Genomic DNA, 25,592 nt, shown 5'->3' on the forward strand with positions numbered 1-25,592 from the left:
ATGATACCACCATCGCATCGACAGCATACACTGGACGCCTTTATTATTTCTTTTCCCGTTCATACATTCTCTCAACGCCACTTTTTTCTGCTTTCAGACACTTCTTTCCTACGTTTTCTTTTGTGACACCTGGGAAGGCGCTTGGACTGGGCGAGCCCATCTTTCCTGTTGCGATTTTCCGATTAGAAGCAAGCCAGACAGAGCTTTTGTACAGAGCCCGAGTGGGGAAAAAAGTGTTGGATGAAGCTGCGGATGAGCGAGCGTTCTGCATGAGAGATTGAAGCACTTTGTATGCGCATATACCTATGAAGATACCTTATAGACCTCACTGGATGATGCCGCTGTATGTTTCTCGTCGACACCCCTTGCCGGCCTAGTGAAGTGATATTCTAGCTAGTTGGAGCTCGGAAGTGCGGTGGCCAGAGGTTAGACACAAGAGATGGATTGTTTCCATGCTACCCTAAACGCCTGGACGACTGGCCCATGTGCATATATATATATATACAATGATGCTACAAATTTGTGTACAAGATCCTCGTGTCGATGCAGCTAGCCCCCCATAATGCTGCGGCTGCTTCTTTTCGAGATATAGATTCACTGGCGACTCTCAGCCCTATTACTTTTGCGGCCCAGTTTCTATCGACATCGCCCTTGCGCCCTCTGCCTGGAGCTGCTTTAACCTCTGTTCCTTCTGATGGTTGGCGACTCGGTACTTTTTGAAATGCGTCACCTGTTTCGCCGATGAGGATTCTCTCCGTCAGCCTCCAAAAAGGAAATCATGCGAAAAGGGGGGGCCACCATTGTCTGGAACCCGAAAAAAAAGAGACAAAACTCACCCACTGCGTGGCGCAATCCCGCTCGAAGTCGGCCGTCTCGGCCTTGCACGCCCTGGCGGCCTCCTTGTCGTCCTTGAGGGCGTCGATGATGTTGGCCCTGTCGAGGCAGGCAAAGTACTTGTCGCGGCTCTCCCAGCACTTTGCGCGCTCGGAGCGGGAGGGGGCGACGGCGCCGGTGCGGACCTCCTCGGCGCGCTTCTGGTCGGCGGACTGGGTGAAGGAGAAGAGGCCCATTTTTCTCTTGTCGCTGGGGACGGGGGGGTTAATAAAGGAGAGCGAGTGTAGTTTTGACTGCTGTGCGGCTTCTGGGGTTGTCGCAGAGGTCCGGGGTCTAGTCTTCGTCGAGGACTCCTTCTGGTTGATGGTTGACGTCGTCTCCGAGACGGTAAAACCGAAGAAGAACGGCATCACCTTTTGGAGCTTTCTCCACACTGGCCAATGCATGCATGCGACGAATTTAGCGGCAGAATCAAGGGCGGTGTGGCGGGAAAGATGCTACCTAGCCCCTCTGGTGGGACGGACGGTTTTGGTGTCGTCTTGGCGGCTTCTTTCCACTGGAAATGGCTGGAGCTTCATCGACAGGAGGTCATTTGGACCCTGGTCACAGGCACCACCCATTTTTGGTCGATCCAACACTTTGCATGCTCGGACACCCCGAACAACCACAGCAGTCTTGAAAGTCGTTCTTAATCTTTGCAAACAGGTTGCAAGTATTTTCGAGAGAATCTTGTGCTTGACGAACCACCCGAACAGCTGGTTATCCCTTCCCGAAGCACGCGACATCCCTGGCTTTGCACACGGTCCTCAGATATGACTTCGAGGTAGCACCTGGCCGGCCACCTTCAAAAATTACGGATCTTCGCCCAGCATACGTTTTGCGCTCGAGGCATAAAGGGGGAGGCTCGCAAGCCAAGACCATCACGCATGCGACGAAGAGTCGTCTTGCAGAACGACATTTCATAAACCAGAGGCCCGCCCAGAACAAAGCGGCCACCCAAGCTTCCCAGCATGGCCCGCCGACGGAGACCCCCGCGCTCCGGCGCGCTCACCGAGCTCCCTCCCTTGAAGATCCTCGGGCAGATCGCCGCGCTGCAGACGCTGTACTACTCGCTGTCCATCATCCTGATGCTGTTCACTGCGCTCGTGTCGGGGCGAGATTTCTCGATGGACCTGGTCTTTGGCTGGTCGGCGGTGCGCGGGGACACGACGCAGGGATGGCTGACGGCCTTCATCTGGGCGCTGGACGGGGGCTTCTTTATGTGAGTTTGTCACGCCAGCTCTCGCTGTCTTTATTGTTGGATTATACCGTGGGTCATCGCCGAAATGTTGTACTAACATGAACTGTCTCCTAGACCACTCGCTATCGTCATGATCGTCGCCCGCTCCAAGCTGGTCCCCGACTTCGCCCTCTCCCTGCATGTCATACACCTCATCGTCGTCTTCCTATACACAGGGAGCGTCCCGCAAAATTTGATGTGGTGGGCTGTGATGATCGGCTCGAGCGCGCTCGCGACCAGCCTGGGCATCTGGGGCTGTCGGTACCGAGAGCTCAAGCCCATCTCCTTTGGCGGTAACGGGGGAGCGAGCACGAACAACGCCGGCCCGGGCGGCAACGGAGAAGGAAGCAGTGCTGCCGCTGCCGGAGAGGATGGGCACATCGGCGACGAAGAGCAGGGATTCTCCCGAGGGCGAGGCAGGGGCCGAGGCAGAGACGGCGGAGGGGAGTACGAGATGGTCAAGATGAACGGCGAGAGCAGCCGTTTGGATTAGCCCCCTCATGTATTCCAACGTTCCTTTGCTCAAAACTGTAACGATTGTAATTATAGATCACCTATTAGCTGAGATGATGAGGTACGGGAGGGGCATCATTGGGCGTTTCAAGGATGAAGGAAAGACGGGTCAAGGAGCCTTTTTCATGTCCACTAGACGTAATGACCGGCAGTAGCACGCTCTGGAATTTCTTGTGTTTTTTTACGATAGCTTACCCACGAGGCAAACGAGGAGACATGAGTGTGAAGGGCACAATGATATCAATTCTATATAAATTATGGCCCTGACTTCTGCCCAGTCTGACGAGGGATGAAATCTTCACATTTCCCACACTGAAAGAAACTACCTCGACTTCTCAACGTGCACACCATCATCAGCAATGCCTTTTTGTTCCACGGCGATATTGGCTCCCTCCCGAAGGCCTTTCTCCTCCAGCCCGGAGAGCTTGACATCCTCGCCGAACACGGCCTGGAGCCTCTCCAGAGTATAACCCTTGGTCTCCGGGTAGAGCAGCCAAAAGACAAAGATCTCGACCACCAGCCACCCGACGTAGACTAGGTAGTACTTCCAGCCGAGAGCGTCCATGCCGATGGGGTTGACGAACTGGTTGAAGAAGGACGCGGCCTTGGTCGAGAAGACGAGGATGCTCAGGCCCATGGCGCGCAGCCTGAAGGGGAGGGTCTCGGTCGGGTAGAGGAAGAGGAGCGGGTTCAGGCAGACGTTGAAGGCCGTGTAGTAGATGAAGATGAAGGCGAGCGCGGACCTGCTGGCGGCGGTCGACCCGGTCTGCACGTACGAGGCGATGCTGGCGGTCAGGGCCGCCAGCGTCAGGAGCATCGCCACGCCGCCGCCGATGAACATGGGCCTGCGGCCGATCTTGGTGGAGAGGACGGCGGCGCACAGCGAGGTGGCGTAGTTGACGGTCTGGATCGTGCCCAGCAGCTGCGTCTGGTCGTGCTGGCCGCTGATGCCGATGCTCGTGAGGATCTTGGTCAGGTAGTAGGACACCAGGCCGTTGCCGGACCACTGCCCAAAGACGGCCAGCGTGACGAGGATGGCGAGCCGCTTGCGGTTCGCCGGCGAGACGAAGAACAGCCCGAGGCCCTGGCCCTCCATCTCCCGCTCCGCCGCGAGCGCCTCCGTCATCTCCCAGTACTCGGCCCGGACCAGCGGGTGCTCCCGGTCCCCGCCGCCGTGGTTCCTCGCCAGGATCGCGTACGCCTCCTCGCCCCGGCCCTTGTACGCGAGCCAGCGCGGCGACTCGTCGAGGAACCACACGAACGCGGCCTGGAGGCAGGCGGGGCTGGCCTGCAGGAGCGTCGGCAGGCGCCAGGCCCAGGCGCCGGGCATGCGGTAGCTGCCAAAGGTGACCCAGCCGGCGAGCAGCGCGCCGAGGTAGAAGCTCGTGTTGTAGAGGGAGCCGAAGAGGACGCGGTGCCGCGGGTGCGCGAGCTCCGAGATGAGCACCGGGGCCGCGGCGAGCGCGAGCGTGATGCCGAAGCCGACGACCACGCGGCCGCCGATGAAGAGGCCGATCGACGTGCTGACGCACTGCATGACGACGCCGACGATCATGATGAGGCTGCCGACCAGGATGGACAGCCGGCGCCCGAAGCGGTCCGAGATCAAGGCCGAGAAGGGCGTCGAGCAGATGGCGCCGAGCGGGTAGGCCGCGCTCGTGATGCCCAGCAGGGCGCCCGTCGGCGAGTGGAACTGCCGCTTCCACTCGGCGACGCCCTGCAGGCCCGTCAGCACCGAGGCGTCGTAGCCGTTGGTCGCCGACACGACGAGGCAGGCGGGCACCAGGAGGGCGTAGAGCCGGACGAGGTTGCGCGAGAGGGTCAGGCGGGAGCTCTCGCCCTCGGCCAGGATGTCGGCCACGGACTGCAGGGGCTGTTCGATCGGTGCGGTGCGCTCCATCTTCGCGATACAAAGAAGAGAGAAAAGGCAATATGACACAGTACAAGATGTAGGAAGGGTAGATCGCTACTTCATGTGGGCAAGATCCCAAGAAGTACGGGAAAGGGGAAGAACGACTTTATAGTCGGAGCAAAAGTCAGTGGTCGAAAGAAGCATCCATTGGTCTCCTGGTGGCTGACCAACTGCCAACAGCAAGCCGCATGAGTGCAATGCAATGCTGTTGAATGCCGGTGGGTGTGCCAGCCGGATGGGTCGATTCCCAGGACCCAGGCACAGAGCACTTTTGCCTCTGAAAGGAGCTATCCCCGGAATCGATGATAGAACCCCTTGGCTCTCCCCAGGTTTGACCACGAGATTGAGATGGGGCCCCCGAGTCAGTGGGCACTCGCGAGTGAGAAAAAAACTAGTCCATGGCACCGTTTGAGGGTCCATCGCGGACAGACGGACCTCCTCCGATAGAGTCATCCAGGGCGTAAACGGGGCCAAGCCGAGTCTCCCCGCTCCGACACTGGCGGCATGAGGCTGTTGATGATGCTAAAAAGCCAAAATCAGTCGTTAGAAGACTTGCAAGAACCCCTGTGGTGCCTAGTTGTGACAAATAGCTTGGGGATTGCATGATCTCATATCAAGGTGGATCGATCACCACCACTCAGATTGCAACCTTTTGCCGAGATCTTGCACATGTCGAGATTTAGTTCTTTTTCGTGCCAAGCACGTAGGCTTATTGTTGAGAAGCTAAGTTTTTGAACTATAGATGACTATACAGAGAGGTTTTATCAAGTGTTCGTGTAGCTGAGGAGGGGTGGCGAAACATGATGGCTGGAATGACCAAGTGGACACTCGGAGAGGCACGGAGACAGTGTCGAACAGATTGTTTCTTGGCGAACATGGCATAGATCAGGCATTGGTGATATTACTGGTCGTGTTATAGAACCAGTGCAGTATGGTTGAGCAATTATCCTAGGAATCTTGCAGCTCTCTGGCAAAGGGGCTCCGGGCTCGGATCTTTCGACCAAAGAAAAAAAGCAGCCATGGGATGATTGTCAGTAACACCCCGAGCCCTCCTAACAAACTTCCCGCACCACCCAATGTCAGGTTGGTAAGCATCTTGCTCGTGATCAGCGGGAAGATTCCAGCTAATATGTTACGACACATGCTAGAGGCGGCGATCGCGGATGAGGCGTATCGGTGATATGTGTCGGCGAGGTAGTCGAAGACAGCGAGATAGATGCTAAAGATGCCCAAGGTGCAGGATCCAATGGCTATTGCTGGTGAAATCCAACTAATCTCCTGCCTCGAAGTCCATCCAAACCAAAATAGGCCGATAGGCAGGAAGATGGATTGGACACAGGGAGAAAGCAGACGTTGCTCCGGCGTGTTTGTCATTGTGCTACGCGGTAGCAGTAGGCGAGTAATGGGTGCCTGAGCCACAGCGAGGATAGAGCCGAGAATAGCTCCCACAATGACTGAAGTATAGACCGCTCCCACCTCTGTACTCGAGAAGTCGTACGTCCGCCTAAACACAAAGCCGATGCTACTGAACTGCATGTACAGTATACACCATGCAAATGACAACCATAATGAGAACCAGAAGACGACGGACTCGGTAGCGAGTAGCCGTAGAGGAAACGCAAAGCTGGTCCAAAGGATGCTGATGTCGACTTTCAAGGCCTGCCCTGAGCCGACGGCAAACAAGACCCGCTGCCTAGATTCCGCCCTTCTGAGTTTCTTGCCGTTCAACCACTGGCATTTCCTAGTCAGGATGACGTTGCTGCGAGTTTCCTCAAAGAAAAAGAATATGATTGTAGTAGTCACACCGATGGCGATAAGCTGGAGGTAGAATATCCAGTGCCATCCCAAGCTGTCAACAACAGCTCCACTGACCAGAGGGCCCATCCCAGTTCCGAACATAATGGACAACGAGTACAGCGTCATAGGCGTGTTGCGGTGCTCCTTGTGGTACAAGTCGCTCACGACTCCGCCAGTGAGAGCCGCGTAGACGGCCGCTCCGCAGCCAGTCACTAGACGAGAGACCAGCATCCCGGGATAGCTGCTCGTGACAGCGCAGCCTAGAGTGCCAAAGAAGAAGACCAAACCCGAGCCGACAAAGACCCAGTAACGCCCGTGTGCCTCGCTGACCGGCGCTAGAATCATGGGCGAAAAGCCGAAGCCAGCGACAAAGAGAGTGATCCCAATATTGTATTCTGTATCGGTGACGTGCCATCGCTGTCGAAGAGGTTCAGCGGCCAGCGCATATGCTCCAGCAGAGTAGGCGGAGAGCAGAGACGCGAGAAATGTACCGGACAGGACGACCATCTTCTTGCGCATCGGCCATGTGAATGGTGACTGGAACCTCTTGTTTTCGATCGCGTCTTTCTGCAAGACATCGGTTCCTTCAATTGCGTATCTTTGGAGCAAGCCAGAGAGGGAGAACTTCGGATCAAGAGCTTCGGGGCCGAGAGAGACTTGAAGGGCGACTCCTGTGTCGGTGTCTCCAATCTGGACGAAGGTGTGCGCGGGAAAGCCGTGGGCGGGTTCAGGTAGCGCTTCCTTCTCCTTGTCGATCCAGTCGAGTTCCGACACCGAGCTGCGTTCTGAAGGCGGCACTGTAGCCTCAATGACGCCCGCAGAGCTGACCGGTTCTACGGCTGAAGAGGCAGGCATTGTACAGAATAGAAACAGGCCCGAGGAATCGGTGGAGCACGAATACTCCTCTCATCTGCGAAACCACTATTCGGGCTTCTTTACGACATCAATGATGACTCTCCTGGCCTAGTTGAAGAAAACCAAACGCCGTCTGCCCGTGTCAGTTGCCCTAAGCATGGGAAACCCCGAACCAATGAAAGAACCGAGCCACCACGAGCAGAGTCTTCACCGGTTGGCGAATGATGAAGTTGTAAACTCCTTTGGTGTTTGGACAGACAGATTCTCAAGCATTACCCCACGTCAAGAAACTGAGAGGATCCAAGTGCAATGCCCGACCGGCCGTCAGAGCCGACACTTGCCCGCCCGCAAAATGGGGCAAAAGAACATCCGGACCTCGCTTGTTGGATCCACCGTAAAACGTCGTCATTACCAAGACTGCCGACGGGGACAGACGGACCAACACCGAATCCACATTTCGATCAGGTAATAGAATGGGAATGTCAGCTAAACCCGAGTCCGTCCTCCCGCGGCGGATGGAGGTTTGGGATATGGGGAATGGTCGGAGACTTCGTACCGCAGATAGCACGGATCGAGGAGGATTCCGCCAAAGGTCCCCTCAATGTGGCATTTGTTTTGTTCATAAGTTGGTGTGTTCTACTTTGAAGAAACAGGAAACCATTTATTCATCAAGTTCAGATGACACAGCTTTGAACCACATCTGGATAACAGCAAACTTTCTCCCTCCTCCATTCATTTCCCCTCACACTGGACCGGAAGAGTTGAGATGACAACCAAAGACCTGGTACCGGCACCTAGTGGCCCGGCTGTTGCTGATGTCACTGTCGACCAAAAGGCCAAAGAATGGGCTCGGGAGAAGCTGTCACAGATGACCTTGGAGGAGAAGGTATCACTTCTCACGGGCCAGGACATGTGGCGCACAAACGCCGTCCAACGTCTTGGTATCTCCCGGATCAAGACCTCAGACGGTCCCGTGGGTGTCCGCGGCGGTATCTTCACAGACGGCGTCAAGGCTGCCTCCGCGCCAACAGGGTAAGGCACAAGTGCTATCACTGGCTTTATGTGGCCAAGTTCAAGCTGATGTTGGTGGATGATAGTGTATCACTTGCTGCAACGTGGGACAGAAATGTCATGAAGGAAGTCTGTGAAGTTCTCATATCTGAAGCCAGGAGCAAGGAGGTAGATGTCCTCCTTGGACCAACTGGTACGTCTGACTAGAGGCACCTGTCTCTTCCCTCATTGTTCTGCTTCCGAGACCCAGTAATGCTGAGTGAGGAACAGTCTGCCTCCCTAGGACACCGTTGGGAGGAAGGAACTTCGAGGCTTATAGCGAAGACCCATTCTTGACAGGCAAGCTCGCTGCCACGTTCATCAATGAGTTGCAGAAGGCTGGCATTGGTGCATGCATCAAGCACTACGCTGCAAACGACCAGGAGAACCGCCGATTCTTCATCGACGAGAAGATCCCGGACAGGGCTCTCCGCGAGATCGCTCTGCAGCCGTTCCAGATCGCTATCCGAGAGAGCAATCCTTGGACTTTGATGACGGCCTACAACAGAATCAACGGCATCTACTGCTCGGCCCACGAGTTCCTCATTCAGAAAGTGCTTCGTGGAGAGTGGCAATGGGATGGTCTGACTATGAGCGACTGGTTCGGTACCAACGCTATTGTCCCCTCGCTGACAGCTGGGTATGGCCGCCGTTATTGAAACAGAGTGTCTTATTTTCAAGTCCATTATCATACTAACAGTGACCAGACTGGATCTTGAAATGCCGGGACCTGTGAGAAGGAGAGGCGAGCATCTAATCGATGCTCATAACAAGAGCCTCGTGGACACATCGTTCATCGATGCGTCGGCATCCCGAGTTCTCGAGCTCCTCCACAAGGTCGGCAAGAGTGACAAACCAGACTGGCAAGAAGGCCCCGAGGCTGCGGAAGATCTCCCCGAGCATCGCCAGATCCTGCGGCGGGCGGGTGCCGAGGGCATCGTCCTGCTCAAGAACTCTGGCAACCTCCTCCCCCTGGGCACACTCGATGGCAAGACGATCGCCGTCGTCGGCCCCAACGCCGCTCGGTCCGTGGCCACCGGCGGCGGCAGCTCCAACCTGGAGCCACACTACCGCACCACGCCCTACGACTCGATCAAGGCCGAGGTGGCCAAGAAGTTCCCGGCTGCCAAGGTACAGACGCACCGGGGCATCCTCACTCACAGGTACTTGCCTCTCGTCAGCCCCAACGTCATGAAGAACCCGGAGACGGGGAAGAGCGGTTTCGTCCTGTCGTTCTGGAGGAACCTGGAGCACAAGGGCGAGCCCTTCCAAGTCGAGAACCGGCCTAGCTCCAACTTGGTCTGCTACGACACCCTGCCTCCCGAGCTGACCACCGGGGAGCGGTACTCCTACCGCGGCAGAACCACGATTACTCCAAAGACGACTGGCGTCCATCAGTTCTCCCTGTCGTCGTGCGGCCCCGGCAAGCTCATCCTGGACGGCAATGTCATCGTCGACATCGACAGGCACTGGTGGTCCCCCAAGTCCGCCCTGTTCATGAGCTACGGCTCCCCGGAGGAGCGGGTGGACGTGCGCATGGAGGCCGGCAGGCAGTACGAGCTCGTCCTCGAGTCCGTCAGCCGCGAGCCCAAGCCGTACGACCTCGACTACATGGCCATGCTGGAGCGCGAGGAGGTGCAGGACGGAGGCCGCATCGGCTTCCTCGAGAACCCCGGCGACCTCGACGGGTACATGCAGGAGGCCGTCGACATGGCCCGCGCCAGCGACGTCGCCATCGTGGTCGTCGGCAAGGACCACGAGTGGGAGACCGAGACGAGCGACATGGTGTCGATGGACCTGCCCGGGCGCTCCAACGAGCTCGTCGCGGCCGTGGCCGAGGCGAACCCCAACACCGTCGTCGTGAACCAGACCGGCAGCCCCATCACCATGCCCTGGCTGGACCGAGTCCCCGCGGTGGTCCAGGCCTGGTACCAGGGGCAGGAGCAAGGCAACTGCCTGGCCGACGTGCTCCTGGGCGCCGTCAACCCCTCCGGGAAGCTGCCCATCACCTTCCCCAGGCGGATCGAGGACACGCCGGCGTACGTCAACTACCCGGGCGAGCACGACGTCACCTACTACGGCGAGGGCATCTATGCCGGTTACCGCTACTACGACTTCAAGAAGGTCGACCCTCTGTTCCCCTTCGGCGCGGGTCTGTCGTACACTACGTTCGAGTACAGCAATATCAGGCTGAACAAGGACATCCTGGCGCCGGACGGAGAGATCGAGGTCGCGGTCGACGTCACAAACACTGGCTCGCGAGACGGCAAGGAGATTGTGCAGTTCTACGTCACGCACATCAATCCCAGGCTTGGTCGGCCGCCGCAGGAGTTAAAGGGGTGGGACAAGGTATCTGTCCCTGCGGGCCAGACTGTCACGGCACGTGCTGTGCTCGACAAGGTCAGTGTTTCGTATTGGGACGACAGTGTCGACAAGTGGGTGATGGAAGGCAACGCCGAGTTGTACGTCACCGCAGCCAAGGACTCTCGGGACCAGGGGTTGTCAGCAAGTTTCCGCACCTCTGCCAAAGACTTCCAATGGGTCAACTAGAATGCATCTGTAAACGGGCCTGAGTAAATACGGTAGACTAGTAAATCCCTAAATAGATAGAAAGGCCTGCAATTTGAGACTCTTTTTTTTTGAGACTAGACCAATGCATCAAGAACCTCGGCATCTCGAGTGGCCGTGGGAGACATGCGCTGGGCAATATGCGTGATTCGCTTGCGGATTTCGGGAATGATCCTCCATTCGCTCGGGAGGGTGAAATGTAAAGCACCACGACGAAGTACGAATGCGAGTTGCAACTCTATGGCGAATAGGCTAACGTTCTATGTTAGCACGGACTGTTGAGAACAATTCTGGTGAGGGAGAGTGTTGGCTTACGTGCGACATGAATTGATAGGGTGCAGTAAGAGCACCAGGGGCTCATGCAGCAGTCCGCTGTTCACGGTAGACAAGAATGCGCAGCCAATGGCGGTCCGAGCCCCCAACTTGTCCTCATCCGATAGTAGCGATGGATCCTCGCAGTGGAATGCCCGATATACAAAAGGACGGTGAATGATGGACTTGGCGGAGTAGTAGCGGGCAATCAGATGCCCACGCAGCCTATCGTGGGGTGATCGAGGCTGGAAAGGCTGAGGCAGAGGTTGTTCCTGGTCGGGGATATAGTTCGAAAACTGCAGCCCATGAGGGAGACATTCTCGCCATTCTTCGATCTGCCTATCGAGTTCTTTGATCATGGAACGTGAGGCGGAAAGGAATGCCAGCGGCTTGTCGTTAGGCGAGGCAGCGTTATGGCCATTCTGGCTATTGTCCTCGGTGCTTTCTGCTCCAAGTCAGTGGGACATGCATGGAGTGTAACAAGACCATAACATACCGGAGCTATAGAGGTGGTAAAGAATGCGGTTCAGCAGCTTGCGCATGGATATGAGAGCCAGAAAAAAGAACTGATACTGAGCGTGATCGAGGCTGAACTGGTATTGAGCGTGATCGAGGTTAGCCTTGGTCTCGGGGACCAAGGGCAATGCCATGGTCCCAGCTAGCTTTCCGAGTCCGCTGGCTGGGAAATCAAACTCGGCAAGAATTTGACTGGGTTGGAAGAGTTAGACCTGGAAGTATTTTTGTTAAGTCTCTGGGGTCTTGGCAAAGTACCTTTCCTGGAGGTACGCAATCCAGAATAGTTGACAATGCTGTGCTTCTAATTTGGGCTGTCTGACAACAAATGTCAATCAATAATGCGGAATCAAAATGGCAAATTGAAAACTCAAGACTTACAGCGGTACTAAGATCAACACATCACAACACGCTCGGTGAATCACGTTCCATGCGTCATGCACTCTTAGCTTCGCGGAATAGAAGGTCCTGCTCTTCATGTCAGGCTACAGTCCGAGGGCTTTGGATGTGGATAGAGCTTACCCCATCAGCAGTAGGCACTGAACACTGACCCAGTTTGTATCCTCTATCTCTCTGAAGATGTCGTTTGCCAGGTTGAAGAAGCCGATCCCGACTTCCTCTTCTCCAGCTTGTGACCATTCGTCATGGCCGGAATAAAAGGCAGCGACAGACCCAAGTGCGCAGACGAGTAGTACGATACACGAACTAAAGTTCTTCGCAAAATCTGTCGTCAGGGCAGTAGTGTAGTCCGCTTCGAAAGTCGCCTTGTCGAGAACGACACAAGATGGATGAAAGTGGTCAAAGTAAAACCTGGTCAACAGGTTGATCTGAGACACAGATAGGCGAGAAAGCCAGCTCTGGTCTGTCGCTGGTGAAGCTAGGCACCGAGGAGGCGATGAAGAGCGTGACATCCTGGGCCTCCTCACCTCGAGTTCCATGGGGTACTGGAGCTCTTGCTCGCTAAGGTACAGGGGCGAGCAAGGCCATGTTAGAAGATGCTGCGGGGCGACAGAATGTCGGTGTGACAGGGACAGCTCGTCCCGGATCCGGCCTGTGTCGAGGAAAGGCGTCGGTGTGATGAACGTGGAGACATTGCCAGGCGAGATGGCTTGTGGGGAAAGGGCTCCTATAAGGCTGGGACGGGGGCTGGAGGCTGAGGGCGGGCCCGAGACGCTCTTGACAACTGGGTGCTGAAGCCGTCGAGAGTGCGCGTCAGACTGTTGCATAAGACCGGTTATGAAGCTCAATTTCTCGTCCATGCGCTGCAACGTCTCTGCCAGCTCGGCCACGGACAGATTCTTCCTGATAGTCGCGCAAGTGGGTTGCTCTCAGCATCTATCTATGCTCACGACCTTAAGCCCGGTCAACGGCAGAGGATACATACTTGGAGGCTACAGTCTCGATATAGAGGCACTCGAGGCCCAGCCTCGTACACCTCGAGCAGCGTGGCCTCTGCTCATCGCACTTGGTTTTGCGCCTCCGACAAGAGTCACAGGCCTTGGCAGCAAGCATTAGCATGAGGCAAAGCACGCGGCGCGCACAGAATTGGGAAAAGGCGGAACGACGTCACTACTCACATTGAGAGCCTGGCGGCGGGAGGGGTTGCCGGAGGCGCTCGCCTGTCCAGTCTGGTCGGCCATGGGCGGGATCACGCCCTGTCCCAGCGGTTCCAAGTCAGTCAGATGGTTGCTCCTCTTCGGAGTTTAGGATGGGGGCATGATGTCTAGCTTGGCTTGGTCTGGAAATATGGAGTCAATTGACAAGAACGTGAGTCCTTCTAGAATAGCCTAACGGAGAATAGAGATTCTAATTAGCGCGTGCGTGGCACCAGTGACGCCAGCAGTGCAGAATTGTATGCGGAGCAAGTAATTGCCGGATGCCGAGATCTGCATCAGCCAACCTCGAGCCCTGAATCCTGCATTTTTGATGGAGACAACGGTGAGGGGGTTTCATGGTCTTGACTTGAATCTCATGATCCATTGGGGACTGCCTTGTACAAGGTATCATACACTTGGTGCGCCAATTGAAGGCTTCCTTCCCTCTGGCTATAATTAGACAACTGTTTGTTTCGTATGGGAACTTGCCGGGACTGATTGTTCACCCTCTGTTCTCCTCACACACGCCGCTTTCGTACTTCAATCATGGCGCGGGGATTGGGGATGTTCATAGTGTTCATCCTCAAATTTACCGGCCCCGAGTCTTTCTTGAGCCGAAAATCGTAGTTGCGGAGGAATTCGACAACGAGAGCCTTGACCTCGTAGATGGCGAAGAATCGTCCGGGACAGGAATGCGGTCCATGACCAAAAGTCAGGCTATCCTAGAGGCTTGTCAGCATCCAGACGAACAGTAACGCAAGAGCACGAGATCATACCAATCCAGTTGTTACAGTCTGGTGCTTGGACTCGCGACCAGGAATTTCGCGCAGTCTAGCAAAGCGATTGCCGTCAAAGACTTCAGGACCAGGGTTGTTTGTCCCAGCATTATACTCGGGACTCAGGGTCTGGATATTCTCTGATAATCTAACGATGGCTCTCAGTCTCTGTTCCGTAACAGCTTTGCGCATACTAGACGGCACTTTATGCCAAACTTACGCTAGAGCACGAGTAGGAAAGACAACCCGTGTGCCCTTGGGAAGTTTCAATCCAGTCGAGAATTCGGCATCCTCGAGCACCTTGCGAGCTGGCGTGGCTATGAATTGGCAATGCTGAGGTGAGTATGCGGCAAGAGATAGCAGAGCAATGGAACCATACTGAGTGAAAGTCCATTCCATCTCTGGCTCTCCTTGATAAAGCTGTCAAGCTTTTTGAGCTTTGCAAACGTTGCCTTGTTGATGTAGGGGTTGCCGTTCTCGTCCAGGTCTTCGCCATTCTCAGCGAGGACTTGGTCGATCTCTCTGCGAAGCTCGTCGATATACTCGGGACGGGAGGCAAGATCAAATAGCACCTAGACGAGTCAATATGCAGGCCGGATTCATCCTGACCCCAGGAGAAGGAAGCTGACACGTACCATTGTTCCGGTGGAGCTGGTAGTGTGAATTGCCGCAAAAGACAACGCCATCTGATCCTTGCCAATACGAGAGGCGGTTTTTCTATGCGCTGGCAGATAGTTCAGCAACCAAGATATGAAGGTGCCCCGTTGACCAACTTTGGCCGGCCTTCCAGGGGCCTCCTTCTCCGCGTTGACTATCTCTGAAACCAGAGGCTTCATCCACTCCTTGGCTTTGTATAGATACCGTCTGGTCTTTTTCACCGAAGGCAGGAAGGGCGCTACAAAGGGAACCAGAAGCGGATTCCAGGTTCGGGATTCGCGCGCGACACTGGCGAGTGCCACAGTGTAGTTGATGCTGGCGTCTACCCATTCTTCATTGCGATGGAGAGGACTGCCAACGAAGACGCGACCACTGAGGAGAGCCACCATCCGCAACAAGACCGACAACAGGGGAATGGCATGCCACTCTGTAGAATTCCCCAACTCCTTTTCGAAGGCAAATTTCAGTTCATCCTGGAGAAGTGGTAGGATAGCTCCGATACTCTTTGTCAGATCTTGCCGGACCGTACGCGTCAGGGCACCGTCGTTTTCGCTGCCAAAGTCTGTCCAGTGGCCCATAAACAATTCGTAAGATTCGGCGTCTAGGGAAAATGACGACTTTTGTTTTGACTCCATGTAGAGAGATATGGGAAGGACCACTTGCGGTGGATTGGTCGGAAGGATGAACGGAGAGTCTGGATACTATAGGGACTGGCTGTGAGTGGGACAAGGAAACCGGCAATGATCCCTACATAGGATGCATACCTTCCTGAAACCCTCAAGAATAGCGGCTGTGAATTCCTTGTCGTATGGCGAGCCGATGACGGGGAATCCTAGCTTCGGGGTTCTTGCTCGGCGGAGGCCGCGCAGAAGTTGCTGGGCAATCCATGACGCCGCCAAGACCAGACAGACGCTCAATACCGCATAGAAGACTGGCATCATGGTCATGGAGGAAGATATTCGTCAAAGGGAGACGAGGTGTCTAGGCAGATTGAACTGGATTGGGATGTAATTTTGAGAGTGGCACTTGGTTCTCCCGCAATGAAGATGCAACGCGATGAGCATCTGCCTGAGGGGGTGTCTAGGACAAATACCCAATCTAGATTTTGGCAGTCACGCGCCCTTGGGATCAGAGGCAGGCAGGTCTGACCAATCGCAAGGAATTTTATGCAATGACTCAAGCCGGCATATAGAAGACACAATTCAGGCATGCTTGACGATTGAATCGATGGACCTCCGATAGGCCGGGTCAGTAGGGAGGTATTTGCTCGAGCACCTGTGCGTGGTGTTTCGGTTTCAGGGTTCCCGCTGCACGTCTGAGCCAATATGGGAACGATCTCGCTCAGCTGCACGTCGATCGTCGGATTGATCAAACGAAGCACAAACGCGTGTTCTTATTCGGATCGCTTTTTGATTTGCTTGGTGATAAACCCTGGACGTACCCAACACGTCACCCGATGCGCTGTGCTTGATCCTGGCCACTACAAGCACTCATTGTTCACCACTCTGCAAGATGTGCAAGCAACCATGCCAGCAATCTGGGCACTGCTCATTCAGCGACAGATGGGACACAACATTGAACCTACCAAGAGCGTGTTCAGGCAGTGCGGCTAAAGTAGCGGAGCGCCGTTGAGCTCACATCTCATCGGCTCTTTGCGTTCCGCTGCCTCGACACTGTGCATTGGCTTCATTCCACCATGTCTGGTCACTCTGATCCGCATCGCATCACTGCGTGTTCTGTGAGTACCTGGGAACTTTTTCTCAAGACTGAGGTTCAGATAAGAAGCTGACCGCATCCAGATCAAGCAGTGGCCGTTCTGAGCGATTTAATTGGTGCCAAGTGCGGTTCGGGTCACCCCACCTCAACGCTTACCTAAGTCGGAATTTGCAGGGTCTGCATAGCTCGACTTCTGATTGATCAATTCATCCATGATCAGAATTTCAACGTGACTCACTTTGCAGCATCACGCATCTCGCCGTTTCATCACCGCCTCTTGTTATTGAACGTGCCAGAGACACCCAGACACCGCCCACTTGTCAAATTTCCCATAGAGCTTCCACCTCTGTTCCGCCGCGACCATGGCCCCCACCGTGCTCCATCTCCGTGCCGAGACCAAGCCTCTCGAGCACCGCTCCGCCCTGACCCCCTCTGTCACCAAGAAGCTCATCGAGGCTGGCTACGTTGTCAATGTTGAGCGGGACCAGGAGCGCATCTTCGAGGACTCTGAGTTTGAGGCTGTCGGAGCCAACTTGGTCGAATGGGGTAGCTGGAGGAATGTTCCCAAGGAGCACATCATCGTTGGCCTGAAGGAGCTCCCCGAGGAGGACTGTGAGTGTCGATGTGTTACCAATTCGGCATGTCGATCCAACTAACCTGGTTTAGTCCCCCTCATACACACCCACGTCCAATTGTATGCGGTGATACCCTCATGCACCCCCGTAGAAACCCATTGACTAACTATTCACAGCGCGCACTGTTTCAAGGGCCAGGATAACTGGGCCACGGTCCTCGGCCGCTACAGCAGCGGCGGTGGCACGCTGTTGGACCTCGAGTTCCTCGAGAAGGACGGCAGGCGTGTGGCAGCCTTTGGCTACTGGGCGGGATTCGCGTAAGCTTGTTGTCCTGGTCTGATCCTGAAGGGAACTTGACGATCGGGTTGGGTCGGCTGACAATTTCGACCAGTGGTGCTGCTCTGGCTATCCAGAACTGGGCGTGGCAGGCTACCGAGAAGGGCGACTTCCCCTCTGTCAACACCTATCCCAACGAGACTGCCCTCGTTGCTGATGTCAAGAAGGCCTATGCCAAAGGCCAGGAGAAGACCGGCAGGACACCCCAGGTGATCGTGATCGGTGCTCTGGGTCGATGTGGCCGTGGTGCCGTCGACATGTGCATCAAGGCCGGTATTCCCGCAGACAAGGTTCTGAAGTGGGATATGGCCGAGACGGCTCCTGGTGGTCCCTTCAAGGAGATTCCTGAGAGCGACATCTTCATTAACTGCATCTACCTGTAGGTTCATGCTTGTGTATACGTCGTACTTTTGCTCGGAACGGCGGAAGTCGTGAGTTTTGGGCTGCGAGACTAACAGATGTTCGAATAGGAGCACCAAGATCCCGCCGTTTGTCACGGTTGACAGCATCAAGAACACTACCGACCGCAAGCTATCAGTCATCTGCGACGTCAGCGCTGACTCTACCAACCCCCTGACTCCTGGTAGGTTCCGCTTTGATCACTACCAAGTATGCCATTTCTGATGAATATTCCTAGTACCCGTCTACAAAATCACTACGACTTTTGAGAAGCCCACGACCATGGTTGAGGGAGTTGACCCTCCAGTCAGCGTCATCAGCATTGACCATCTGCCCAGTCTTCTGCCTCGCGAAGCATCAGACACCTTCAGCCAGGATCTGCTGCCCTATCTTCTCACTCTGAACGACTGGAAGAATGACCCGGTCTGGGCTGGTGCTGACAAGCTGTACAAGGAGAAGGCCGCAACCCTGCCCCAGTAAATGTGGACTTGTCTGCATGGTTTCACTGAGCACCAATCTGGATTTTATGGTGAGGTGAATCGCTGCCGGTAGAGGCAACGGGGAAAATATTAGACTCGAGTTTAGAGTATTCTGCCCAGGCTTTGGGAGATGAAAAAAAAAACGAATAGACAAAACCCGTGGTTTCCTTGCCTGGGCGTGTGCCTCACAATCCTCCGTGTACCCACTGAACGGGCCACTGCTCATCACTGATATGGTGGGTGCCATTGTCGCAGAAGAAATGCTTAGATGTCTCAGTCAATCGGGTAAACCATGTCGTACAAAGCTGTATTTGCCGTGTGGGTGTTCGGAATCCGAACCCACCTGACCTCGGGGTCACCAGATCTCGTTGTAGCGAGAAACCTGGATTCCCAAGCCACTGTGACACGAAAGTAAGAGATGAATCTTGACTGCAGCTCTAGTTGGTCTATTGTGTGAAAGAACAAGAATTTCCGTTGAGGCTTGATGCAGGTCGGGGATAACGTTGGCAACGGTAATGTGTCAAGCCAATCGTGCGTAGAGGAGGCCCGCGAGAGCAAATGGTGTGTGTACGCGGAATTGGTCTTCATCAGTTTGTGAAGAGTAGATGTGTGGCCCAGAGCTGGCCGTCAGATTCACTTATATTGAGTGCAGGGAAAACACTGTTCTCGATGCTCACACATGCCCCTTTTTGTCCCGCTAGATAACTCTCTTGTTGAGCAAGCCGACATCTATCATTTTACTATGCACATCAAACACGCTCTTGTCAGCCTCGTGGCCGCGACTTTGACCATGGCCGATGCCAACGCCATCCAGGCTCGGGCCTCGGCCAGCAGCGCCCAACTGCCCACTTCGCTCCAGCAGCCTAGCCCGACCCCATCCCAGTCGGCGACCGCCACCGCAGGCTGCAAATGCGATTCTGGCTGGCCCCAGGGCCAGTACTGCGGCTGGTGCGGCCCCGTCCAGAACGGCGTGAGCGGCGATGTCTACGAGTGCGGCCCGAACGGCGAGTGCCACCACTATGGACATCGCGACAGCTGCTCGGGCGGCAAATTCTGCCCCTGCGGCCCATATATCCCTTGCTAAGGGTTGTTTGGGGACTACATTTCACTCTCTGGGGGATGGTATTTGGTTTTACTTGGTTGGTCTTGACTCTTTGGGGCCACGTCACTCTTTGACACGCGATGTCGAGGTCAAAACCTCGTTGCTATATTTCATTCAGGCGGACTGGAAATTCTCATGTCTATTTGCTCTTGAAGTAGAGAAACTCAATCAACTCCGCTTCACGGCCTTCCTGTCAAGCTGCCGCCTCTCCTCAACATAGTGCAAGAAGTTGAGCGCATAGTTCAGGTGTGACTCGTCCACGCTGTTGAGCCTCCGCCAGCTCTGCACCGCCAGCTCGCCGTACCTCTGGGCGTTCCCGAGGTCGCCGTCGTCAAAGTAGATGTTCTTGAGGATGTCGTAGAACTCGGCCATGAGCGGCCGGAGCCCTTCCCTCTCCGTGACGTCCAGCAGCTCGTGCGCGAGCTCGACGGCCGCGAGCGTCTGGCCCGTCTCGCTCGCGTCCAGGAGCCGCCGCTGCAGCCGCCGGATCGAGTTCCGGTTGTCCTCGTGCGCCGTGATCTCGTGCGTGTTGCCCCGGCACAGGGAGCACGTGCACCGGAAGCCCCAGTTGTCGAGGAGCTGCTTGCGTCGTCCGTCGTGGGACGTGGTCAGGTGGGCGTCTTGCGCCGGATGGAAATCAGCAATCAAGTCCTTTTGACAACAGAAACAATGAATTGCTCCTTACAGCTGATGGTGATTTCTTCGCCCGGCTGGATGTCGCGGTAGGTTACGAGTTCCAGCGTCAGTGTCCGTTGCGAGAATCGGTAGAACGCACTAGCATACTCCGGGTTAGGTAGTGAATCTTAGACTGAGAAGAATGGCTCAACTCACTTGGGGGCACAAGCATGGTTCACTCTCTGTAAATCGAAGAAGTCAGTAAATGACATGGTCAACAGAGCAATCAAAGGTAACTTGCCGAGAATTCGGGATACAGTCCCAAGTGAGGCTCATTGTCTCCAGTATTGAACGAGCAAGTGTTGGTCCCCAAGATGTCGTCAATCATCTCCCCGCCAGTGCTTCTAGACAAGTCGTAGACAAGTTTCTGGGTGGCCTCTGGCAGGCGAGCAATGGCCTTCTTCAGCAAACGCCGGCGAAAGTGGGCTTTGGTGTCCATCAAGAACGAGGTGCTGACAATCAGTGCCGGGAAGTCGAGCATCACGATCTCCTCCTGCTTTATCTTCCGTTTAGCTACTAAACCTTTGCCTTTTCCCGGAACATCCTGGATCTCGTAGGCCGGCCCGTCGGCAGTGGATACCGGCCCTGGTGTGTACGACCTGTTGCCGAGTGCTCCATGGCGAGGCAGTTCCTCCATCGCATCTGCACCGATAAGATCGGCGGCAGTTACCGGTTTGGTGATGATGCTGGTGCCATGCCCATCCCCGAACGATGAGGAAGTATATAAGCAATGAACCGTAGGGGCGTCCTCGGCCGTCTTGCCGTCTATGCACTGAACCGGATGTGTCCATGGAGCATCTTTCAGCTGGGCTGGGCTATCTAATAGCGGTGGAGGGCAGCGGAGGCGATTACCACGATTCAGTGGCGAGCTCTGCAGATTGAGGCATTGCCCTTGGGTATTGATATCAGCTCCTACCTCCTGGCCATTGGCAAGGATACTCCCAGAGCTCGCGATGATGAGTGCCAGGTGGAACGCCCGTAGTGGAGTTGATAGAGGAGACATCTGGATCATAAATGCCGAATCACGATATATTATGCTTTGAAGGGTGTCCAGAAACACTTGGGGAGCAAATTTGGCAGAACCATGAACGGCAGGTTGTGCGAGGCTATGTTGAATAGTCCAGGCACATAGGAACCACGCTGTTCACTTCTTTTCTGCAACAACCTGGCATTCGGCTCTCCGTTTCAGACTATGCCCGCAGATTAATTACAAATGGAGAACCAGTGCCCAGTAAACTGCATAGACGGGGCCAATGAATGCGGACCGTCCTCACCGGTTAAAATGAAGGCTGTCATCCGGGTCGGATGCGGCGAGATGGCTCCGCATTTTTTTAAACCTGCCAATGGAACCGCGCTTTCTTTGGAATAGTGGCCGCATCGCGGAAGGAGATGAGCATTGACGCCAATATTGATGTAAGCAAGGAGATAACTATCACGCTGAGTTGCGCTCGCCTGATTGAAGACTTGCTCTCAACAGCAATTGACAAAGCAAACGAAAGTGACATGTGTGCAAAACGGCTTGAGAACCAAGAGATCTTGACATGCGGTGCTCAGGGTGAGGGCTGTGCTGCAACACCTTGCAGGTAAATCTCCAATGCTCTCTCGTCGGCCTCGGAGATGCTTCTCTGAACGTTCAACGCACGTCGGATCACGACATTGGCCAAGGCAGGGTCAAAGGATGGTTTGAGGAGCGTGCCACCCAAGGCGTCCGAAATGGAGAAGTAAGCGACTAGGTGGTGAGTGTGCGCTCGATAGTCAATCTTGGTGGTACTCTTGTACATAGAGGCCGGTGAGATGCCTTTGACAGTACAATTAGTCAGTCGATTGGGTCAGGGAGAGCGGTTTGCACGGAGTTCTGGGGCAGTCCTGACCGTTGATCTGAGTAGGAGGCCGGAGTGGTGCCACTTCCAAACCACCGACGTGGCTTGGTGGCCCCCATTCCCTCCCATCTTTCCATTCGCGTATGCCAGAAGAGAACTCTTCGTAGACGAAGACATTTCCGGAGCTGACCACTTCATCTTGAACCGAAGACAGCGGCGGTGTGCTTGCGTGACTGAGCTGGCCGCTCAGACAAGCCTCTATCAGGATCAAGGCCTCCTTAGCCGACGAGACGTGGCCATGATAGGTCGGCATAAGCAAGGGTCTGGGTGGCCTGAGGGCAGACATCTGGTCGGATTGACTCGAGTATAACGGGTGTATTCTGGCTGCTATTGTGGGTTTGAGTCTCACGACTTTTCTGCACAAAAGGTATTCGTTGGAATAGAGAAGGTGGCATAGGTAGCAGGTCATTGAGAGAGAACAGTATTTCTTTAAACAATTTACATCTTAGATGTTGAGGAAGCAAGAGCACTCCGTTTTGACACACAGACGATGAAGAGGCAAGAGCACTCAGCAGAGTCCCTCGCAATCGGATTACTGTCACTGCACGAGTTCCGTAGCATTTATTTGTCATCCATGTTCGCCTCGATCTGGGAGCTCTGAATTCTCGTCAAGGTTGTTGGGCGTCAAAGGGTCCTTATCCGCTTCTGGCGACTCTGCTTGACCGAGGCGCAGATCCCGATATTTCACATTCAGACTTACAGGTAGTCGTACTCCAGCCTGAAGGTTGTTGTTCCCCGGAGCTACCAATACTTGCTGTGGCGATTTGTTCTCCCTTGTGCCACATCACTTCACTTCATGCATGGCAGTTGGCCTAGCCCGGGCCGGGCCGTAAGTTCACCTGTAGAATATCTGATTGGGCTGCTAAAAAAGCACGTCAATGCACCGGCTGGGCTGACACCTAATAAAGGTCGAATGAGAGGCGGTAATGCAGCCGACGGTCATCCAGAATGACACCCTATCAAAGCTCAAGCCTCAAGTCAGCTGTGTTAGGTGATCAGTGCATTGATCGTCGTTTGAGGAATGTAGTCCGTAGATCGAGATTCAGGCGCGCCAATGAATCGAGCCCTTCTCCTCCAAACAAGCTCGATCTACGGAACAAGGGTGACATGGGTTGTATGCGGGCAAGGGTCAGCAGGTTCCTGTCCGACCTCTCGTGGTGCACGGAGCCGCCTCCGTGGTGGCGCGAGCCCCCCCCCCCCCCATTGATCAGATCCGTGCATCTAATCAGATCCGGGTGGGAGACAGAGGGTTCAATCAGTTGGACATGCTTTCTTTATTGGGGCTCGGAATAAACTGCCATGTTGAACGAAGTGCTGCCCGTCACGCAGTTCCTGGGATGTGAGACACTTGCCTGTCGTCCCGAATTCCTCTTCCCATACCTTGGGTCCACAGTGCAACGCTGAACACCGAACTTCTACCTGAGAGCACGATTCGAATTGCTGTAGTGCATATGTTTGAACCCCCCCCCAGAAGCACGTTGAAGATAGATTCGGACGAATTCATCACTATCATAGCTCGGCGGATTACTAAGAAGTCGTGATCAATTGGCGCGATGCTGATGCTTAGAAATCTAACTCTCATGATGTGGTGCTTAGAAATCTCTCTCACAATTGCACACTGGCACGGATGAGACGACCTCTTTGACATATGACGGGCGTACCACCCCAAAATTTTGGTCTTCAATTGTAAAACGAGGCGGTGGGCTGTAATGCTGAAACACAGTCGCCTGTAAACTCGATATACACTTTGAACTGTAGGCCCTTCTAGTGAGTGTGCCCGGCCTCAACAACATGGCTCCGATCAACATTGGCATCATCGGCCTGTCGTCATCGGCCGTCACGTCGTGGGCCAGCCACGCGCATCTCCCGTATCTACTCTCTTCCCGTGGCCGCGCCAACTATCGAATCGTCGCTCTCTGCAACTCGAGCGTGGCGGCTGCACGAGCGGCCATCGACCACTACGGGCTGGACCAGGGCACAGCTGCATACGGCGATCCCGAAGATCTCGCTGCAGATTCCAATGTGGAGCTCGTGGTTTGCTGCACCCGCGTCGACACGCACTACTCTCTTACGCGACCCAGCCTTGCTGCGGGCAAGTCGGTCTTCGTGGAGTGGCCATTAACCCACGACATTGGATCCTCTCGGGACCTGGCCAATCTAGCACGCGAGAAAGGGGTGCGCACCGCAATTGGTCTCCAGAGCAGGTTGGCGCCTTCAGTGGCCAAAGTGCGAGAAATTGTGCATGGAGGAAAGCTGGGCAAGGTTTTGAGCAGTGAAGTGCTGGCAGCAGGCGGCACCATTGATCGTGAGACCGTTGCCGAAGGGCTCAGATACTTTACCGACAGAAAGGTAGGAGGGAACGTCTTCATGATTGGCTTCGCGCACCGTGAGTATGCCATCTTCGGCTCTGGCTCTACTGGATGTCCAAGAGGTAGCTGACAGATGGCTACAGTCTTCGACTTTGTGCAGTCAGCGCTAGGGGAACTCACGGATGTGCAGAGCCAGCTGCAGCTTCAGAGGCCAACGGTCAAGCTCCGAAACCCGAGCACCAACACAATCGTTGAGACAGTGACTTCCGACGTTCCTGATCTGATCATAGCCACAGGACGACTGCAATCGTCAGATGTGGTCGCTCACGAAGCTACGGTGCTCGTTCGCTTCCGCCGGGGTCAGCAGTTCAAGGGCGAACCGGCCCTAACCTGGCATGTCAACTGCGAGAGGGGCGAAATTCGCGTGACATCCTACGCAGGTAGCTCCCTGGGAGCTAGTGCACATGCGGAGGCTGTGAAGATAGAGATCCACGACTTTGCGACAGATGAGGCGGAAGAGATGGACTGGGACTGGCCAGCATGGTTGGAGGAAGAGAGGATTCCCCTCACCGGGGCCAGTATTGCGGCACTGTACGAAGAGTTCGCTAAAGGAGACAAAGGCTCGTACCCTACCCTGGCAGATGCATTGAACCGGCATGAACAGCTAGACCGCATTCTGTCCGGGTGGAAAGCTTAGTAGCTGGTGAACTGTAGCTTTCTCTGAACTCGGTGCGAGCAGCCGAGACCACTTGGTTCTTAACACGATCGAGTCTTCATATTTCCTCCACAGCTTGCATGTTTGATGTCTCAAGCTCGATCTCAGACCCGCACCCAAGAGTTTCGGGATCCTTGATAGAGGTTTGCCACCTTGACTGTAAGCTGAACCCTTGCGTTGGGCGTCAATGCTCCGCCGATCCCTTTCAGACCCTGGGAATGGCACATTTCTCCTTGACCCGGAGGCCTTTCTCAAACTGTTGACTCAACCTGTTGAGACACAAGAGGAATCCTTCGTGTCGTGTGGCGAGTCGCGGTCTACATTGCATTGTAGTAATGTTCTTATTGGGCGTACGAGAGCCGGTGGCTTGGGCAAGCTGCTAGGGTGCGGCAAGTAGGCAAGGTAGGGCAAATTCGCACACACGAATGCTGAGACCAGTGCATGATCTCCCGCCAGTGCAACGGACCATGGCCGGCCCTCCCCGTGAGTGGCGTGGCGCGCCCAGCCGGCTGGAGGAGCCGATATCTGGAGACCCTGGTCTAGAGCTCGGAGCAGGGCCAACGACTTCCTCTCGTCGTCAAGTCGACCAGTGTGTGCAAAGATACCATCGACTTTACATTTACATAGGTAGCCCTGGTTGGGATTTCTAGGAGTGCTTGTGGGTTCAGGGAAATTTCGTTGAGAAAAAAAACCGGAATTAAGGCTTGTTGGTGGCGAGTTTTCTGCAAGCCGAAAGTCCGGAATG

General features: G+C 55.0%; 11 protein-coding genes across 11 annotated transcripts; 5 read left to right on the top strand and 6 right to left on the bottom strand.

Annotated features, from left to right (window-relative positions):
- Positions 1-616: 616 nt before the first annotated feature.
- On the bottom strand, positions 617-1,070 carry E0L32_005068 (uncharacterized protein; the record flags this gene model as incomplete). The annotated part of the gene is made up of 2 exons (XM_031139549.1): positions 617-712; positions 837-1,070. 2 exons carry the CDS (start codon positions 1,068-1,070, stop codon positions 617-619), a joined length of 330 nt encoding a protein of 109 aa, XP_030996384.1.
- A 774-nt stretch (positions 1,071-1,844) lies between these two features.
- On the top strand, positions 1,845-2,606 carry E0L32_005069 (uncharacterized protein; the record flags this gene model as incomplete). The annotated part of the gene is made up of 2 exons (XM_031139550.1): positions 1,845-2,095; positions 2,189-2,606. 2 exons carry the CDS (start codon positions 1,845-1,847, stop codon positions 2,604-2,606), a joined length of 669 nt encoding a protein of 222 aa, XP_030996385.1.
- Positions 2,607-2,948: 342 nt separating this feature from the next.
- E0L32_005070 (uncharacterized protein) lies at positions 2,949-4,526 on the bottom strand (the record flags this gene model as incomplete). Its single annotated transcript, XM_031139551.1, has 1 exon — positions 2,949-4,526. The coding sequence occupies one exon, from the start codon at positions 4,524-4,526 to the stop codon at positions 2,949-2,951; it is 1,578 nt and encodes a 525-aa protein (XP_030996386.1).
- A 960-nt stretch (positions 4,527-5,486) lies between these two features.
- E0L32_005071 (uncharacterized protein) lies at positions 5,487-7,190 on the bottom strand (the record flags this gene model as incomplete). Its single annotated transcript, XM_031139552.1, has 1 exon — positions 5,487-7,190. The coding sequence occupies one exon, from the start codon at positions 7,188-7,190 to the stop codon at positions 5,487-5,489; it is 1,704 nt and encodes a 567-aa protein (XP_030996387.1).
- A 766-nt stretch (positions 7,191-7,956) lies between these two features.
- On the top strand, positions 7,957-10,790 carry E0L32_005072 (uncharacterized protein; the record flags this gene model as incomplete). Its single annotated transcript, XM_031139553.1, has 4 exons — positions 7,957-8,222; positions 8,315-8,394; positions 8,472-8,880; positions 8,948-10,790. The coding sequence occupies 4 exons, from the start codon at positions 7,957-7,959 to the stop codon at positions 10,788-10,790; spliced, it is 2,598 nt and encodes an 865-aa protein (XP_030996388.1).
- A 95-nt stretch (positions 10,791-10,885) lies between these two features.
- E0L32_005073 (uncharacterized protein) lies at positions 10,886-15,599 on the bottom strand (the record flags this gene model as incomplete). The annotated part of the gene is made up of 11 exons (XM_031139554.1): positions 10,886-11,060; positions 11,124-11,565; positions 11,617-11,828; positions 12,156-12,850; positions 13,211-13,288; positions 13,822-13,950; positions 14,005-14,152; positions 14,225-14,321; positions 14,384-14,576; positions 14,640-15,362; positions 15,426-15,599. The coding sequence occupies 11 exons, from the start codon at positions 15,597-15,599 to the stop codon at positions 10,886-10,888; spliced, it is 3,066 nt and encodes a 1,021-aa protein (XP_030996389.1).
- A 1,140-nt stretch (positions 15,600-16,739) lies between these two features.
- Positions 16,740-18,167, top strand: E0L32_005074 (uncharacterized protein; the record flags this gene model as incomplete). Its single annotated transcript, XM_031139555.1, has 6 exons — positions 16,740-16,989; positions 17,044-17,071; positions 17,129-17,269; positions 17,344-17,667; positions 17,759-17,871; positions 17,926-18,167. 6 exons carry the CDS (start codon positions 16,740-16,742, stop codon positions 18,165-18,167), a joined length of 1,098 nt encoding a protein of 365 aa, XP_030996390.1.
- A 741-nt stretch (positions 18,168-18,908) lies between these two features.
- Positions 18,909-19,994, top strand: E0L32_005075 (uncharacterized protein; the record flags this gene model as incomplete). Its single annotated transcript, XM_031139556.1, has 4 exons — positions 18,909-19,174; positions 19,427-19,514; positions 19,563-19,880; positions 19,956-19,994. The coding sequence occupies 4 exons, from the start codon at positions 18,909-18,911 to the stop codon at positions 19,992-19,994; spliced, it is 711 nt and encodes a 236-aa protein (XP_030996391.1).
- Positions 19,995-20,169: 175 nt separating this feature from the next.
- E0L32_005076 (uncharacterized protein) lies at positions 20,170-20,946 on the bottom strand (the record flags this gene model as incomplete). Its single annotated transcript, XM_031139557.1, has 1 exon — positions 20,170-20,946. One exon carries the CDS (start codon positions 20,944-20,946, stop codon positions 20,170-20,172), a length of 777 nt encoding a protein of 258 aa, XP_030996392.1.
- A 547-nt stretch (positions 20,947-21,493) lies between these two features.
- Positions 21,494-22,109, bottom strand: E0L32_005077 (uncharacterized protein; the record flags this gene model as incomplete). The annotated part of the gene is made up of 2 exons (XM_031139559.1): positions 21,494-21,741; positions 21,815-22,109. The coding sequence occupies 2 exons, from the start codon at positions 22,107-22,109 to the stop codon at positions 21,494-21,496; spliced, it is 543 nt and encodes a 180-aa protein (XP_030996393.1).
- A 1,505-nt stretch (positions 22,110-23,614) lies between these two features.
- Positions 23,615-24,829, top strand: E0L32_005078 (uncharacterized protein; the record flags this gene model as incomplete). Its single annotated transcript, XM_031139560.1, has 2 exons — positions 23,615-24,209; positions 24,276-24,829. The coding sequence occupies 2 exons, from the start codon at positions 23,615-23,617 to the stop codon at positions 24,827-24,829; spliced, it is 1,149 nt and encodes a 382-aa protein (XP_030996394.1).
- Positions 24,830-25,592: the final 763 nt, after the last annotated feature.

This window comes from Thyridium curvatum, assembly GCF_004353045.1.
Source record: "Thyridium curvatum strain D216 chromosome Unknown NODE_26_length_443329_cov_82.569921, whole genome shotgun sequence".
NCBI classification, from domain to species: Eukaryota; Fungi; Ascomycota; class Sordariomycetes; order Thyridiales; family Thyridiaceae; genus Thyridium; species Thyridium curvatum.